General features: G+C 46.2%; 1 protein-coding gene across 1 annotated transcript; it reads right to left on the reverse strand.

Moving 5' to 3' along the window:
- Nucleotides 1-13,631: 13,631 nt before the first annotated feature.
- On the reverse strand, nucleotides 13,632-18,364 carry LOC139361530 (uncharacterized). Its single transcript, XM_071090117.1, has 5 exons — nucleotides 18,343-18,364; nucleotides 18,078-18,254; nucleotides 17,545-17,831; nucleotides 14,924-15,519; nucleotides 13,632-14,516 (listed from the first exon to the last, which is right to left on the reverse strand). Exons 1-5 carry the CDS (start codon nucleotides 18,362-18,364, stop codon nucleotides 14,387-14,389), a joined length of 1,212 nt encoding a protein of 403 aa, XP_070946218.1. The 3' UTR covers nucleotides 13,632-14,386.
- Between the last annotated feature and the right edge of the window lie 364 nt (nucleotides 18,365-18,728).

Genomic DNA, 18,728 nt, shown 5'->3' on the forward strand with positions numbered 1-18,728 from the left:
AAAACTACGGAAGCTGTGAAGACGGAGGTGTGCACGGGGCTGGGAGAATCCTGGGAGGAGCCGCACTGGGGACCAGGAGGGACGGAGGGCTGGGCCCCACAAACAATCGAGGGAGGCGCTCGGTGCCCTGTAGACCCCTCTGCACCCACAGCTGCAGGCCTGGCTGGCAACACGACCTTGTCTGCAGGGGCCCAGGAGCACGTGTGTTTGGCAGGAGCTGCCCTCCTGGAGCCGCACTACGGGTACCGTCATTTTAGAGGCAGGTACCTGATATCAACAATGACAATCAACCATGCCAACCTGAATTACAGCCATGTCCTCAGCGGGTCACTCTTTATGCTGACAATCACAAAGAGCTTGAACTCGCTGTCCCAAGAGGCAACAAGCCCTTCATTATCACGGCAGCAAGCCTCTGTGCAGCCCTCCACCCACGCCGTTTCCTGTCGGGGCAACATGAAGTCCCATGACGGTGACTCAGAGCCAGCCCAGTAGTTTCAGTGCAGGAAAAATCACAAAAACTCAAACACATCCTAAACGTGGGCAGTTGGTAGGAGCCAATTCCTAAATTCAGCCTGTTCGGAGGCTTTCTGGGCTAGCACAGCTCTGATCACAGGCTTGAGCTTTCTGCTCCCAGTAAAGGGCGGCGTGGAAGCCAGGCTCTGCCATTCTGCAGGCTCCCCTACGTGGAGCCTGCCCTGTGGCCTCGGTGGCCTGTGCCAGACAGCTTGACCGTCACCCGCAGTGAACACTCGGCACAGCGCAGCAGGCTTGGGGAAGAACAGAAAGTGACCTCTAAGCCCGTAGAAGATGCTAAGCCACGCATGACCTCACGTGTACTGCGTGTCAATCGCCACCGAAGCAGGAACAAGCTCTTAATAGTTCCAGTAAATGCAAAGGCCGCCCTGGAAAACTGCGTGAACCTTTCTGACTACTCACAGGTAGGTAGCTACTGCCTGAGACACAAAGGTAAAGAATTAACCTGAAACTGCATATTATAAAACTTATTTTTAAATGATGGCGCTTAATTGAAAAGACTCCCAAAGAATACTGCATTAGAAAGTGACAGAGTGAAACCGTGAGGCTGACCACAGGAGTCCCTGGAAATTTCACCAAATGTTGTGTCAAAACTGGGAAACAGAAGAACTGCACCTGATGAAACATTCCATTAATCACTCGAGTCCTCCCCACATACGAAGCTATGTAAAAAGTGTTCCCAGAAGGTAAAGTGAGCAGGAGGGCTGTGAACACACAAAGAGAGAGCCACTTCGTCCACGGACCACAACAAAAGAAACGCTAATGAGTGCCGACGACACGCTGGAGTCCAGGGCTCTGGGCGCAGCTGGGACGGGGACACTCAGGGTCCCACTGTCCAGATGGGAAACCAGGGTGGAAACACCAGGGAGCCTGTCCCAGGGTGCAGAGCTAGTGAACAGTGGTTCATACTGCGACAATCCCAGCTGCCAGGCTCTGGGGCTCCTCGGGACAGAATCCTGTTGACTTCACTCTGGGGTGCGAGAGGCGGCAGCATCCCCCAAAGGCACCTGGAGAAGTGGTGTTACCCTCCATCCCCTGTCCCCGGCGTTACCCTCCGTCCCCCTGTCCCTGGTGTTACCCTACTTCCTCTGTCCCCAGTGTTGCTCACCATCCTCCTCACCTCCAGGCCCCTCTCCCTGTCCTCCCTCGTTTTCCTGTTCAGCCAGAGCACATCACATGTCTCTTCCCTTTTCAAGAGACTCAGCTGCACCCAGAGGCATTCCAGCCTATTCAGGATGGGGCACACACCCTGGGGAAATGCCAGCACAGGGCCGGAAGGGCCTGAGACCCTCTCACTGTCGCCCAGGAAGGATGGAACAGCCCACGGTCATGCTCATTGTCAGGCAGGATGAAAACTTCTGGGTCCGAAATGTTCTTTTCACTGGAACTGCTCGGACCATTCGTGAACGAATCAGTTAAATACCAGCAAGTGCCACTCCCACTTATTCTCTGGCTAGTTTTCCACCCACCAGCAACCACACTCCTAGGAATTATCCCTAACGCAGAATCAGCGCCTTGTGCCTTTAGGAAAACCTCTTTCTCTCCAGCTTTGTCCTCCTTCCACAAAAGGTGCCTCTGACTGCCTCACTCGCTGTACCAGGATTTCACTCGGCTATGGAGGAACATCTGCGTGGGGCTCAGAGGTGGGTGGTCCCTGCATGGGCAGCAGGTCTGTGACATCCTCCGAGGAGCCTGGCCCAGGCCTGCCTCACACGCCAGGACTCTGCCTTCTGGCCCTCGGGCCCCCGAAGCTGCTTTCCCTCCAGGTGTCATGCCCCGGGCAAGAAGGCCGGACAAGGGCCCAGGGCTGCTGTGGGTCAGGAAAGCCTCCTGACACCTCCCACTCCAGGACCCCCCATCAGCATCCCAGCATCTGGACCTGTGTCACCAGCCGCTCCGCCGTACAAGAGAATTGGATTTTCAGCTGGGTGTGCTGCTTCCCTAAACAAAGTAGGGTGTTGTTACTCAGGAAAAAGGAAAAAATTGGCATCTTCTTGGCAACCCCGCGACATCCAGCCACCGGTTCTCACCATCCCAGAGATGTCCATCCAGGGCAGATAGTGTCTTCAACCGAGCGCCACTGACCCAGAAGTACAGTAATTAGTACACTTTCACCAGAATCACCCACTCCTTCACCTTTACACTCAAGAAAAACATGTTTGCCAGGCAAATTAGATGTCCAGGAGGTGTAAGGAAACCCCAAGCCTGCTTTAAGCCTCAGACTTTTGAGACCGTTGAGGGCTGTGCGCACAAGAGCAAGGCTGCACCCGAAAGCTCTGCTTCTGCCGGACGTCATGGACAGACCACACGGCTCAGCCACATGGACCCTTCCAGGACTTCACGAGAGGGACTTCCGTGGTACATGCAATGATGTGCACTTCGTTCAGCCTCGAGCAGACCACGCCCTCGTTACAGGGTCGGTGGTCCACCTCCTGCCATCAGCCCCCCACCTCACCGAGGGTCTGTGTCTGCATCTGAAAGAACTTTGCTGTTTTACCTGGGTACCAAAATGCAGCATCGCGATGTTTAAAGGTCTTTAAATATCAACACTCCGGGTGCAGTCCTTGTCACTTTAATGCGGTCACTCGATGCAGGCCTCACTCACAACTCTGAGGTAGCTCATCCCTTCCCTACCTAACCAAGGAAGAAACGAAGGCATGGAAGGTGCAGCTCCTAAGGAGCAGATTAGGATTCAAACCAGTGAACTTCGTCACATGCTGACCTACCTCTCAGGCTGAGATAACGTTGAAAATTAACCAGGTAGAACAGCGTTCCATAAATCGGCTGGAAATGGTCCTTGTGCATGGGCCTGTGGTTACTCCCTGAAGAACAAGACCATTAGCCCAAAAATCCACCTGTGTCACACTCAAATGTTTACATATACAACTATTTTTAAAATAACCCAATCAAGCATGTTCACAGCCATTTAGAGCCATAAAGATTGTCTGCTTCGCTGACAATCAACCCAAGACCTCTGTTGGCAAAGGGCACGGTGCCAGGTCCAGAGAAGGTGGGACAGAGACACAAGCAGGAACCTCTCCATCCCTGGGAGCCTCGCTCTGATGGGTCCGTGAGGACACGGTACAGACCGCGTGGCACAGGCAGACGGCAGGCCAGGAGAAGGGGCTGCATTGCCGGGAGGCAGTGCTTTGAGCTCTAATGGATGGAACACTGCTAACCAGTGAAGGTGGAGAGAGGGCACACGTCTGAGAGCATGTAGAGGCAGCAAAGCACAGCCAGCCTCGGGGAACCAGAAGCCACAGGGACATCAGGTTGGGTGCTGCTGTCTGCCGGCCACCGGCTGGGGGACTGTACTGGGCCTGGAGGGACATCCCTGACACTCCCCACCAGATGCCAGGGGCACCCCCAGCCCCAGGTGAGAACCACGGATCCCATGGCGAATGAGGCCAGCCTGTGAAAAGTGGGGCTGGGACAGCTCTGTACAGCTTAATAGGAAAGTTGGGTTCTATTTTGTGGGGTTTTGGTCACGCCGATGGCTAGTCACGGCTGTCCGTCAGGAAGTGATTTGAGGACAGACTAGAGAAGGGGCTGCCCAGACCAGCGGAGCATTTACTGCCTGGGTCCAAGGAAAAGGAAATAAAGGCTGGCGATGTCACAGTGGGGGGGAGCACAGAGCGAAGGAACTGGTGGAGACACAGGGCTGGCCCCGCACAGGGCTTTGAGCAGCTACCCGGGGGTCGTCCTATCAATTGTCCTCATGGCCCCAAGAGGCTGCTGTGAGGATCCATCTCCTGAGGACAGAACTGCTCCAGAGCCACACAGCGAGGATCCACAGAACCAAGATCCGGGCCAGCTCCAAAGAGGGTGAACTTGACCCCTCAGCCATGGTCCTAAGACAGGGATCGGAGCCCCCTGGACACACAGACACAGGAACTGCAGGAAGGGGAAACGAAACGGATGCCCCGGACCAGTGGCAGGACCCAGGGTTTCAGCCCTCCAGGGCCACTGGGACCAGCCACTGCACAGGTGGACACACGGTGCTTTAACCCGCGCTGGGGGAAGGAGCCCTCACTCTCAGGGTGGAGACCGCAGCTCGATCGGGCCAGCCTCCCTGCTGGACACAGCCTGAGCCACACAGGATGCTGAGGTGCCCCAACGTTGGGGTGCTCAGAGCCACTCAGCTGAGATGGTGGTGCTTTCTGTAACCACCCTCGTTTCTTTATGACATAGATCTGGACTCCATCCTTTGCAATGTGTGGGGTTCTAGGAAGAGGCTGGCCAGCCGGGGAAGTGTCCTGGGCTCTGTCCCAGTGATGACGAACTTGGCTCCCCACAAGGGCGGCCTGTTCACCACAGTGACCCCCGGGGACCACGCCCGCACCCACCTTGCTGAAGATAATTCACTTCTCATCCGTGAAAGAATAAAGCTAGACTAACTCAATTTCACACTCACTTCCAACTTTAACAACTTGTGTTAGGAAATCAAAGACAAGGACTCTGACCACGTCACAAACCCAGGAAGCAAAACCCGAGACTAACGGAATGATGCCACCTTCGCAGTTCCGAGCTTTACTAGTTGTTTTTCTTTTCTGGTCTGTTTTTCTCTTTTGGTTTAATTAATTAAAGACTCTCGTTGACAAGAAAAAAAATTCTCTATGAAACTAAAAAAAGTGGTTCTAATTAAACATTTAAACATTCTTCCATATGCTTTATAAACAGTTGAAATTACAGCTCTACTTAGTGTTAAGTACTTTAACCAAATGAAAGGTTAATTATACAGACTGGCAATTATAAAAAATAAGGCTACATATTCATGGTATCATGAATAATTAATAAGAACCGTTTGATTTCATTCAGACCAGGGATTCTGTGCTAATAGGCTCTCAGCTGTCTTGAAATAATGGTGAAATTTTAAAATTACTTTTGTACTTAAACATGTCCCCAAAGTGAAGCACAGCGGCTAACATCCATCATGGTGCCCTGCAGAGCGACCCACCCTACTATGGCCGACACCCTGATTCCCGAGGGCTGCATCCCGGGGCTGTACTAGTGCAGAGAATGTTCAGGAAACAGACCAGGTGGCAGGAGGGGGTCTTGTCCTCAAGGAACCTCATGAGTCTTGCTAGGGGGACAAACAGCGAGACAATGAAACCAGCAGCCACGGAATCCCGACAGCGATGCTCAGGCCTCGCTATGCATACCCCCTGGCTGGCACCTCCCTGAGACCCGTCTGGCACAGGCAGCGGCAGGTTCCGGCCCTTGGAGCGCAGGGATGGCAGCGCAGGGCCATCAAAGCGGGTGGCATGCCGACAGCGGCTTCTCTGCAAGAGCTCCTGGCTCTCGGGGAGCTGAGGGCTCCTCAATGGGAATTTCTGGCTGAGCTCCAGGGGAAAGCGGGTGGGAGGCCCGTCTCCTCTGCCCCCATCTCCTCTGCCCCAACCCTGGAAGAGGGTCAGATATCAATGCTAACTCTTGTGCTGACTCAATTAATTCAAACAATTCAGAAAACAAACTTGCTTTAAGTATTAATTTCCTAAAAAGAACTAACATGAGTTCAAATAATTCACATAATTAAAATGATTTTAATTGTTAATTTAATTAAAACATCTCCATTTTCACAGCATCATGTACCTTGGTACTTTCTCCTTATTGCATTTCCCATCTTCCAGGGCAGGTTTCCTTCCACCCAGGGCAGCAGCGACTCTGGTGTCTCGGGTATTCCCAGGCTTCCGTCAGCCCCTGGGGGGCTTACAGTTCTGCAGCGGTCTCCATCCTCATTAATCTGCATAAGAACATCCGTCCGCAGGGATGTCCTGTGGCCCCGTGGCCACATCTGACGCGCAGCTAAACGCTGGGCGTGTCGCCTGGTGAGAGCAGATGACACAACTGTGGGCAAGGTAGCACCTCTGGGCGCCGACACTCTGGATGAGTTTTTTACAAGACCATTCTTTAATGGGTGAACCCTGACAGGAAACACTAAACATTGTTTTTAACTATTTTTATATCGAGACAAATCTTTGTCAAACGTTCACTCAATGTTAAATGTCACTTCTCCAGCCAACCCCTTTAAGAATACCTAAAACTTAAGACTGGAATGACGCTTTCAAACACATACTCTACTCATGTATTCCCGGGAGCAGAGAGCAGCTTAATGTTTTCACGATACACAGGCATGAAGTTTGGCGAAGGCATTTTAATATTTTTACCTGAATATTTTAATTAAATCAAAAGATCATTTTCACTCTAATACTCTACTTAGAATGTAATTTTCCATTAAATAAACAGTCAATGTTCAGTAACCCACGTGCTGATAAACTTTTGAAAACTTTAGAAAGTATTAAGTATAATCAAAGATTACCTTTAATTTTCGAGCTGGTAAGAGCCTGTGTCAGGGAACAGAGTTGAGATTGAAGAGATAAAAGCACGATTATTTTCTTAAAGAAAAGCGAAATTCGTAAAAGAGACCACGTGATTATATAAAGAAACACAGAATCCGTTTTCAGAAATGGCAAACATTGACCACAGAACACCAGCGTTGCCCGTGATGAGAGAAACAGTTAAAAGGAAGAATTCACGGTGGCCCAGCATAGATCAGGTGTGGGAGGACAGAGAGGTGATGAAATGCTCCTCCTTCTAACTTTCCAGAAAGGCACAAATGGCCAGCACTGTAACTGAGGACCACGCAGGCACCAGTGTGAACTCAGACTCCATGGCCAGCACTGTAACTGGAGACCACATGGGCAACGGTGTGAACTCAGACCCCACGGCCCACACCGTAACTGGAGACCACATGGGCACCAGTGTGAACTCAGACCCGACGGCACCTGCCTGGGCTACTCCAGCCAGCACCAGAACCTGTTCTGCAGCTGAACTGGAAGCTGATTCTGGAAGGAACTGAGGAGCATGAGGACGAGATCCTTCTACCTCAACAGGGATCAATTTTTTAATGATTTATCCTCTGGTAAAGGGCAGAGGCTGGAGATCGAGTTGATAACAATTATGCCTACTAGATGAACACTTTGTAAAAATCCCTGAATGGTGGGATTCAAAGAGCTTCTGCATGAGTGAAGAGCCATCCACACGCTGAAAGAATGGTACATGCCAACTGCTTGGAGACAGACCTCCTAAAACTAAGACCCTTCCAAAACTTGCTGTATGTAACTCTTTAGCTGGCTGTTCATTTGTAATATTTAAAATGTCCTTTGTAATAAATCAGCTAAGCAAACTGTTTTCCTGGGTTCTGTGAGCTGCTAAACCCTAGCAAATCTAACATAAAAAGGAGTTCTTGCCGGGCATGGTGGCTCATGTCTGTAATCCCAGCACTTTGGGAGGCCAAGGCGGGAGGATCACCTGAGGTCAGAAGTTCAAAATCAGCCTGGCCAACATGGTGAAACCCCCTCTCTACTAAAAATATAAAAGTTAGCTGGGCGTGGTGGCAGGCACCTGTAATCCCAGCTATTTGGGAAGCTGAGGTACAAGAATCGCTTGAAACTGGGAGGTGGAGGGTGCAGCGAGCCGAGATCACACCACTGCACTCCAGTCTGGGAGACAGAGCAAGAGTCTGCCTTGCAGGGGGTGGCGGGGAAGGAGTTCTTAGGAACCTCCAATTTTTAGCAAAGTCAGACAGAGGTTCTTCACTTTTTAAAAGATTCTTTTTCTTTTTGCTCTTCTGATTGAATAATTTCAAATAACCGGTCTTTGAGTTCACTGGTTATTCCTTCTGCTTGATCAAGTCAGCTCTTGAAACCCTGTATTGATCTAGTTCAGTTACTGTGTTCTTCAGCCCCAGAATCTACATTTCTTTTATTATGGTTTCTCTTTGTTGATATACTCATGTTGTTCATGTATTCTTTTCCAGATTTTACTTGTCTATCAGTGTCGTCTCACAGCTCATTGAGCTCCTTTAAGGCAATTTATCTTTAATTCTTATCAGGAAATTCAGAAACCTCCATTTCTTTTTCTTTCTTTTTTTTTTTTTTTTTTTTTTAGCGGAGTTTCACTCTTGTTGTCCAGGCTGTAGTGCAATAGCACAATACCAGCTCTCTGCAACCTCCATCTCCTGGGTTCAAGCAATTCTCCTGCTTCAGCCTCCTGAGTAGCTGGGATTACAGGTGCCCATCACCATGCCCAGCTAATTTTTTTTTCTTGTATTTTTAGTGGAGCTGGGGTTTCACCATGTTGGCAAAGCTGATTTTGAACTCCTGGCCTCAAGTGATCTGCCTACCTCGTCCTCCCAATGTGCTTTGATTACAAGTGTGAGCCACTGCACCCAGCCAAAAACCTGTATTTCTTTATGGTCAATTATTGTAGATTTATTTTGTTCCTTCAGTAGGGTCACATCTCCTTGATTTTTCAAGGTTGTTCAATATCTCCCAGTCTCACAGAGCTGTGCCAGTTGCCATAAGACACCCTGTATTTCTCCTTAGAGCTGTGCAATGATAGCCTGGGATGCTAAATGCATACTTCATTACTCTCCTTTCCTCCACTAGTCTCACATATTCCTCTGGGGGAGAAGTCTAAGGGGTCTGTGCCTTCTACCAGTCTCACAGAACCATGGGGGTCACCATAAACCTCCATACAAGCCTCCTCAAAATTCTCTACCTTGGCTTAGGAGTATGGGAGTCACACTGCAGACAATGGAGGCATAAGAAAGACATCAAAGACCCCTGTGAGCTTCTAAATCTCTACAGGCATCAGTAAAGATGGGTGCTAGACTGGGAGGCATGCCCATCCTCATGGGCAATCTCAGGATTCTCTAAGTCCTCCAAGGAGCCCAGCAATGGCTTATGTGGGCCTGGGCCACCCTTGCCAGCAGGGAGTAGTACTAAGGATGAGATCCACCAATGGCCACTGCTGAGTTATGCCAAATGAGATGTCCAGACCTCACAGTGCCTAGGAGGACAGATGGCAGAAGCTCAGCCAGGCCACAGAGATTAAAACAGTGCTAGGGGCTTAATGTATGTTTTTAGTGGGTCTGCTACATGTCGAGTTTGGATCTGGAGTCCAGCCTATAATCCTAGCAAAAATTAAACACCAAATATGATATTCAAAAAAGTGTATGTGGCTAAAAACATATGTTGGAAATACACATGACTAGAAACGTCTGGATTCAAAGAGAAATTGCTAATTCCATAAATATGATAGAGGAATTTAATAACAAGATCACACTTACATAAATAATAAATATCAACTCTATATTTATCTGAGTTGTAAAGACTTTTTTTCCCCATCTCAGTACACTAGTGGGTATATGTCATCAGTAAAATCAAAGGAGTATTCCAATTACATTCATGATATTAGTAAGTCTGATAAATAAAAGTAGCCAGAACCATAGAATTGGGGCTACAGCTGTGATCTTCAAGGAAAGTAAAACTTTAAAAACACTCATAAACCAAGATAAAGAAAAATAAAACAGTAGTTACTTGACTTTCCAAATTGTTACAAATGCAGTACATAATAATAAAAGTTAAAAAGTTAAAAGAATTTAATAAATAATAAAATAATGTAATGAATGAACAGATTTGACAGAAATCAATAGTTTAAAAGTTTTGAGAGCAAGATCATGAAACCAAAAAGACTCATGGTGGAAAGAAAAAACACAGGTAAATAAAAGAGACTGTATTTATTTAAAAGTAGTAACTCAAAATCTAAGAAATCAGAACAATTGTATTCTAACATGAATACATGATACATTGATTAATTTCCATGAAAATAGAGTTAAAACTTTCCCTCAGTAATCAGCAGAAAAAATCTGATTAGCTAATTTTAATGTTTAAGTTATACATCAGAGTTCATGTCAAATCACTTCTACCTCCTTTGTAATGTAAATGCTTTTGAAGGAGAAAAATAAGCCTGTCCTCATTAGTTTATTATGCTAATCAAAATGAACATAAATGCAACAATAACTAGAATTTTAACCAACAATTTTCATTAATTATATTTGCAAAAATCATTAATACACTTTTAGCCATTTGGCTATTTATTTTGGTCACCTGGCCATCACTGGTATGGTTAAATAATACCAGAGCATTGTAAAGTGGAGTTAATTGCAATAATAAAAGGATAATTCCATACTAGAAAACGTATTACTTTCACATATTAATTTTAAAGATTAAAAACAATCACATCAACTGATATTTGAAAAAACACTTTCAAATAATTTAAATCTTTAAAAGTAATTTAAAATCTTTAAAAATCATATCGAATTGTGAGGACTAATTATTCTTAATCAATAAAATCTAAACTATATATTGAAGAGTTAACAAAAGAACCATTTCCACTTAAGGTAAGGCTGGAATAAGGAGGCTGGCTGGGGCTGATGCCATTCACCACTGCACATGATGCCTGAGGTGGGACCAAAACAAGACGGAAAAGGAGAGGGACTACAAAAATGGAGTCAAAGACATGAGACTGTAGTTATTCTCAGATGATGTGACTGTAAACTTGAAAAAGTAGAATCCATTCTAATTATCAATACTAATAAGAACATTTAAAAAGTGGGCAAAACTATTCTGAATAAGCTGAAATCAGTATTTCCTGTTTAGTAACATTAATCTTTAAACAAAGCAAACACACAAAATCAGTCTCTATTTACAATAGCAAAATATTATGAGGAACATTTGAAATAAATTTGTAGGCCCATGTAAAGAAATTTTAAAACTTAATGAGGACATTAAAATGACATGAATATAGCCTGAAAATAATATTATTAGATTGGAGGACACAGTGACATAAAACCCCGGTGACTGCAGACTCAGGGCAAGCTAGACTTAAAAGTCACATGTAGTCTTTCACATGTAAAAAATGAGAATTAGTCTAAAAGCCAATTTTGTCTAAATTTTGATTTTTGGTGAGGATATAGTCAAAATAGTTGTGAAAAGAAAAAAATAAAGATGTCAAATTTCATGTAAATCTATGTTAGTTGGAAATTTAAAATAAGTCATGTAAATATTCATAATATTAAACAATATCATAAGTGGACTCAATAAAACATAATATTTTATCATATAAAATAGGTCCTGCCTTCCTGAGGAAAACATAAAGTCAAACGGCATGAAGGAAGGATTTTGGTTTCGCTACAGAAACATAATAAGACACCTAAGTGTGTATTTGTGTGTGTGTACATACAATTAAACTACAAAATATAAAATAGCATCTAAAATACATCAAAAATGAGTCACGCAGAAAAATTCATTTTACACATACATCTATAAAATAATAAAATGTATTCAGCCTCACAATTACTTTGTGAACTGGAAATAATAATGAATTGTCATTTTATCCAAATCTACAAAAAACATACATACAGTATCAAGTTCTGGTTAAAGTAGTAGATGAACTTTATGTGGTAGTTAAGAGTATCTACAGTTTGTGGGCTGCATCTTGCTATATTACAATATAAAATGTACCATTTATTTACTCTGCGATCAAACCCCCAAGTTACCCAAGTGGAGGAACCCTCAGACATTTGCAGATAAGTCAGTGTGCTAGTAAGCAGCATTCTTTACAAATCTATGAACATCAAGGTCTCCTTGGAACAGACGTGCTGTGAACAATTTCTAAAATACCCTCCTGTTAGACACTTACGTTGATTCCATTCTTAAAGCAATTACTGAATAAACAAACTCCATCGTGTGGATGAAATGCTACTTTAATTTGTCATAGCTATCATTTTCTAAAGTCTTCCTTCTAATCCAAATCATTAATATTTTGAGGCTAGATCAATACTGATTCATTGTTTTAAGCTTCAAATGCATTATACAATTGGGCAGAACAAATTTCCTCTCATTAATCTTCTTTTCCAGGATTTGTCAGGTATTCCCAACATTAATTCACTACTAATATGCACAGTGTTTCTAATCATGGTCAACAAGATCTGACAGTGCATCATCCCTAAACTATCCATACTTGCCTCACTGACATTATGTGGCCCACTTCCACACCATGTCTGGGTGTGAAGGCCTTCCCATATGATCCCCCGAATGGAACTTCACAAGTTAGAAATCACTGGGTCACAGTGTGATACTGTGAAGATGGGATGAAGTTAAGGGAAGGCTATGAGTGAGTTAGGAAATGTGTTAGGCAGGGTCAGATATTACGAAATCCTAAAAACAACATTTAAGGAGGGAGATGACAAAACAATCAGTGAATAATATGACTTTTTCCAGTGAAAATGTCATATCTAATTGTTCTCCATTTTTCTTCTCTGAGCTTCTTTCTAAGGCAAGATGTGTCTTGAGAAGTCCCTGCTGAATGTTAGGAACATGCATTTCAGGACTTCCCATCGACATACCCTCTTTCTTTATCACAACCACATATATGGGGGCATAACTCAACATGTGAAAAAGACAGTCTTCTGCTTTTCACTGAACCTCCAGGAATTCGGGACAATAAACTTCTACCTGGAGACCAACAGGTGAGTTTTTCCGCCCCTTCCTTCATAACACCCTTCTTCCCTAGTAAAGTCCACACACATCCTTACATGGCAGCTGTGGGTATATGAACTGGTCTGATCCCTTTTAGTCACAGAGCCTGAAGTATCTGCTAGTACCTGCTGAACACAGAGTCATGGGTGTGAATGGGCAATGCTTTTTCTTTCTCTGGTTCCTGCTGAAGTCTCTGCTAGTACCTGCTGAGCACAGGGTCATGGGTGAGAATGGGCAATGCTTTTTCTTTCTCCGGTTCCTGAGCTTCCCAAGCTCTCTCTCACTTCTGGATCCTGAATACCCAAATCTTATTGCCCTTTCTCCTCCAAGCTTCCTTCCCGGAACCAACAGCTCCTCCTCATTAGAAAGACACCTTTGTTCTCTGCTTACTTTAAAAAGTCTTGCTCTTTCCCTATCCACTGCCTTATGTCACTATGTGTATGTCTTGGGGCAGGTGGAAAGGTGAACAGAAGCCAGTAGACAGTAACCAGCACCAGCTTAACAGGAATGACATGATCTGGATGCGACAGTGGCAGTTTTCCCTTAACATCCCTGCCCCCTAAAGATTTGAGATCAAATTTCACACTCTTAAGTAACAGCAATTTGTCTTTCACGGTTTTAATCATATTGACTAAAAGCATTTGTCTTTTCCAGAACATCACATTAAGTCATCCAAAAATATAAAAACTAAAAAGATGTAATTATTGGCAAAAAAAAACATAAAAGGTGAGCTTTCGAAATATCTTTGAGCAATTTATTCATTATGAACACATGGAATCTGTTGGAACAAAGTTCTAGGACAATTCAGCCCATCCTTCAATAATTTCAGAAAACAGCACAAAGAAAACTTGATATTTATACTTAGTTGGAAATTTTATCCTACAGTCATTAAATACAGAGATCATATAAAGGAATAGAGGAAGATGTTGAAAACTAAACTAACTCAAATCATCAATATTCTTACAAAGTGCACACTGAATTAATGTAAAAGTATTTACCAAACAAAAAGTATTTTCAATACATAATTAAGACTGAAAAGTATTGAGGCCTCATAAACTGAACCTGATACAACAAATTTCAAAGGGAAACTAATTTGGAAATCAGAAAATCATCTAAGGAATTTGAGAATTAGGCTTCTGTTGCCCCCTCTGCTACTGACAGTCAGGGCCCCCTCATTGTATTCTGTCCTCCACATCTCTGCTGATTGCCGTTTTGTCTATTTCCATTTACCCCACTACTACTTGCTCAGGTCACTCTCCTTCATTCTCAGTGTTTGTTCAAATTCCTCACACCCATCCACTTCCCATCTAAATTTCCCTCCCCTTTTGTCCCTCGCTGGCCCTACCTCCCTCTTCTCTTGTTTTCTCCTCACGATCCTGCCCCACCTCGACATCCACAGCGATACAGTGAAGAAGCCCCTGCCAAGGAAGAGCCCACTTCTCAGTGGGGCACCGGGAAGGTCACCGCTAGTGGGAGGTGACTGTCAGAAGGACGCGGGCTGTCACAGGATTGGGCAGGTCCCTTACCCCAGGCCCGGACTCAGCTTCCTGTCTGAAGCGGTCACCCCGAAGCGGGGGGTTTGCGGAGACGTAGGGCCTGGCGGAGGGAAGGATGGGGAGACATCTCAGGGAGGACTGGCGTCTGCCAAATCCCAGGGCTGCCCTGAGCTGCCAAGAGGGGCAAGGGTGGGGACGACGGGAGACAAGCCATGTGCCGAATGGGGACCTGACGCGGCGCGCGATAGGATGGGCGGACGCTGAAGAGAACTAGGGTAGAAGGGCTGGACGGGGCGACCTCAGTGACGGAACCGGACACAGACGCAGATCTGGCAGCTGAGCGACAGGCTTCGAGGCATTTCAGGGCTTCGCGGGGCTCCCCGCCTACAGTGGGGCTGTTGCCGAGCCTGTGACGTCCGTGGAGACCCACAGACCCCGGGTATGGAGGATGGCGCAGGAAGTGGACTGCGTGGCTGGGTTTGGCCACAAAAAGCGGAGGGCACTCACCCGAGCGGACCTTGGCTCCGGAGAATCCGTTTCCGGGTCAACAAAAAACGCCGCGCGAAGGGCGGGGCCAGTACGTGCCGGGCGGGGAGGGGTGAGGCAGACAAAAAGGCGGGGCCGGGCCGGGGCGGGGTCTCGGGCCGAGGCAGGGCGCATTCTGAGTTCCCGCACGCGCTGCTTGCTTTTCCGACCCTGCCAGTTTTTTCCCCTGGGCTGAAAGCGCGTGTCTGCGTCCGGTTCTGTTTGAGTGCGTTCAGTGCACCTTGGGGGCGCGCCGCTTCCAACTTCCTGTTAGGTAAGAGGCGCGTGAGCCTCTTGTGCCGGGGGCGGTGCTGCTGCCTAGTCGGCGCCCGGCGGGGACGCGAGTCCGTACGTGCCGGCGGGAGCGAGAGGCGGGTGGGCACCCTCGCGATCCCGCACTCCGCCTCTGGGTAGCAGCCTCCCCGGCCCCACACGTTGTTACGCGCGCTAGGGCTCCGCGTTAGCGTGGAGTCAGAGGCGTAGCAATCGTCGGGCCCAGGGCCGGAGGGGCCTGGACCGGGTAGGGTCTTGCCCTGGACACCGCGCCGGCCGCTGCTCCGCACGGGTTCATTGCGTTCCTATTTTCAACCTGTCCTGCACCGCATCTGAGATGATTTATAAATTCGGTACCTTTGGGACAGGCGTGGATGATCTCCCATAATTTGCTTCCGTTATTAATTTCTAAATGTATTGTAATACCACTATCTAAAAGTATTTTTTATTTGAAATATATTTTTATATATATACATGCATATATTTATTTCTGAAACTTGTTTCCAGTACGTATAATGAGGCTTGTAAAGTGGATACTGTTCAGGAGATAGGTGGATTTTGCTTTTAAGTAGTAAAGACTTAGTTGGTGACTATTACTGGGGCTATTTGATAAAGATGTCTTTTTTTTTTTTAATGAACATTAAAAGCAGTAAGATTGGATTTCTGGATTTCATTATCTTGATTTATATCTTAATTTGTGAAAAATGTAAGTTAACTCATTTTTATTTCCTTTGTAGAATCTGAAGTTTGTGCTACCGATGATTATTTCCAAAAAAGGCACACTTCTGGTTTTCCCAGAACTAATGCTATCTTTTCCATCTTTTGAGTTTACTTGATATTAATGTTTGACCTCAAATCATGTTACATTTTGGAAGAAAACTTTCTCTTAGCCAATGGAACATAAACCACCCTGGAGTTCATATAAAGGAGGCGTTAAACGCCTCTGACAGTGTCATGTGTTAAAACTCATGACCAAACCCAAGGTCACATAGTTTTCTGTGTTTTATTCTAGAATTTGTATAGTTTTGTCACTGGAAAAGGGATCTTGTCCCAGACCCCAAGAATGGGTTTTTGGATCTCACATTGGAAAGAATTTATGGCGAATCACAGAGTATAGTGAAGTTAAGGTAGTTTATTAGCGACTACTCAACTACATAGCAGGGCGTCCTCAGAAAGCAAGAGGAGGAATGCACCTGTTTTTAAAAAATTATTTTTTGAGGCGGAGTTTCACTCCTGTCACAATGGCATGATCTCGGCTCACTGCAGCCTCTGCTTCCTTGGTTCAAGGTTTCTCCTGCCTCAGCCTCCCAAGTAGCTGGGATTACAGGCGCGTGCCAACACATCCGGCTAATTTTTTGTATTTTTGGTAGAAACTGGGTTTCACATGTTGGTCAGGCTGGTCTGGAACTCCTGGTCTCAAGTGATCTTCCCGCTTCAGCCTCCCAAAGTGCTGGGATAACAGGCATGTGCCACCGCGCCCGGGCTTAATGTTTGTTTATATAGGTTATTATAAATAGTGTTGTCTTTTATAAAGGCTTGTGATCAGTTTGTGACAGGCTATTAATATTGTTACTTGTCTATGTTACTGTGGATTTTAACAAGAATTTATGAGTGTATTATTACCTTTAAAGTAAAACTTATTTTTAAACTAAGAATGCTTTTTTGTTCTTAAAGTCCTGGTACATTTTTATAAGTTTTATGTCTTTATTTATTAACTTGTTCCCGCAACCATAAATATTTTATAACCAAAAGTACTCAACCCCCTAAATATATAATCCAACAAATTTAACTTGTGTGTGTGTGAGGCAGGGTCTCACTCTGTCGCCTAGGCTGGAGTGGAGTGGTGTGATCATGGTGGGCTAACTGCAGCCTCAAACTCCTGAGCTCAATCAATCCTCCCGCCTCAGCGTCCCGGGTAGCCGGGACTACAGGTACATGCCACCATGCCAGCTAATTTGTGTGTTTTTTGTAGACATAGGGTTCTCACAATTTGCCCAAGCTAGTCTTGAACTCCTGATCTCAAGTGATCTGCCCGCCTTGGCCTTCCAGAGTGCTGGGATTACAGATATGAGCCACTGCGCCCTGCCCAGATTTAACTTTTTTAAAACCTTTATTTATAATAAAGTCACTGTGGTTAAGAGGCCTCTGACAGTTTCGCGTTTTAAGTCTGAGGACTATGTTGAGTAAATTTTTGCATAAGTTGTAAAATGTGCATTCATGTTGATTTTATTTCCTATGGTTTCCAATTAATTGTGCCTTCTGCATTTTTATAAATTCACGGGCTAGTGGGCTCTGTGTCAGTTTGCATTTCTAGAACGATAGCGCCAAACACTCCATGCTGTCTTTAAGTGGTGCAGCGGGATGTGTAGCAGCGGGCACGGGGCTGCGGACAGCGCAGTGAGCTCTAGGGCGCTGCAGTGCCCCCGGCCGCCAGCAGAGTGCGCGCGAGTCCGTCTTTTCTGAGCCCTGAGGCGGCCGAGTGCTACCTCCTCGCCTGAGTCCTGCGAGAGCGGGAGCCGCGTTCTCCTCAGCACATACTGGGATACGCCCCTCGCTTTTGGACACCTCGAGCTCGCGTCCGTGGTGAATAAAATCCTTCCTTTTTCAGCCTTGGCAGCTGAGGGGCAGAGACCCTTCCTGTGGAAAATTAGAAACCAAAAGCCCCTGTGAATCCAGCACACTTGAGGTTCGTTCTCTGCACCCAAGGCGAGGCAGCCACGGAGCCAAGCCACGGTCTCGGAACAGAAATGTAGCCTCAGGAAAGCAACTGGAACATCCGCCACACTGATAATAACCCCCGTAGTACTAAGAACACTCCATCTGTGATGCTGGTGTTAGCACCCGTTGTATACAGAGATCACACCGTCAGGGTAACGTGACAGCTGCTGTCCAGATCCGACCCTAGGAATGCGGATGTGTCCCTCAGAGCGCACGTAACGCCCAGAATGCGGGGATGAAATCGTGTGCCTAACGCCACACCTGTCACACTTATATAACCTCCGGAACACGCAATCTGTCCCTCCGAGCACACACGTAACCACTGGAATGCCCGTGACACCGTCAGACTAATGCCACACCCGTCACACTCATATAACCCCAGGAACATGCATGTATCCCTGAGAGCTTACGTCCTGTCCAGGATGCGGCCATGGCCTTTGCAGCCCACAGGAGAGCGTCTGCAGCTCCCAGGGTGGGACCCTCTGGCTCTTGCTGGGGCGCTGGGTTGACAACCTCTGCCGGACTGGGTTTGGGCTAGATTTGGCCTGTCATGAAACTTCATGTTGTTGTCTGTGCCTTACTGACGTGGTATTGACACAGTTGATTTAAGAAGCAGTTTACTTCCCAATAATGTCATACTTCTGGGAAACTTACAACAGCAGTTAGTATGCCTTCTCTTTTCTCTCCAATTCCCCAGTGGTTATTGCTGTGCCATATTTGCAGCTTCACAAAGAATACCTCCCTGTGTTTCACCAAAAGCAGGAACAGTCCTCCAGATGATCCCCACATAACCCCC

Source organism: Macaca nemestrina, unplaced genomic scaffold (assembly GCF_043159975.1).
Source record: "Macaca nemestrina isolate mMacNem1 unplaced genomic scaffold, mMacNem.hap1 Scaffold_57, whole genome shotgun sequence".
NCBI classification, from domain to species: Eukaryota; Metazoa; Chordata; class Mammalia; order Primates; family Cercopithecidae; genus Macaca; species Macaca nemestrina.

Excerpts from the sequence above, each read along its gene's own strand:
- LOC139361530 (XM_071090117.1), bottom strand. The coding sequence starts at position 18,364 with ATGGCCGCATCCTGGACAGGAC. Across the intron at positions 18,255-18,342 it reads GGCCGCATCCTGGACAGGAC|TGGTTACGTGTGTGCTCGGA; the intron begins GTAAGCTCTCAG and ends CGGGCATTCCAG. Across the intron at positions 14,517-14,923 it reads CGGAGCCAAGGTCCGCTCGG|GCCCTACGTCTCCGCAAACC; the intron begins GTGAGTGCCCTC and ends TCCCTCCGCCAG.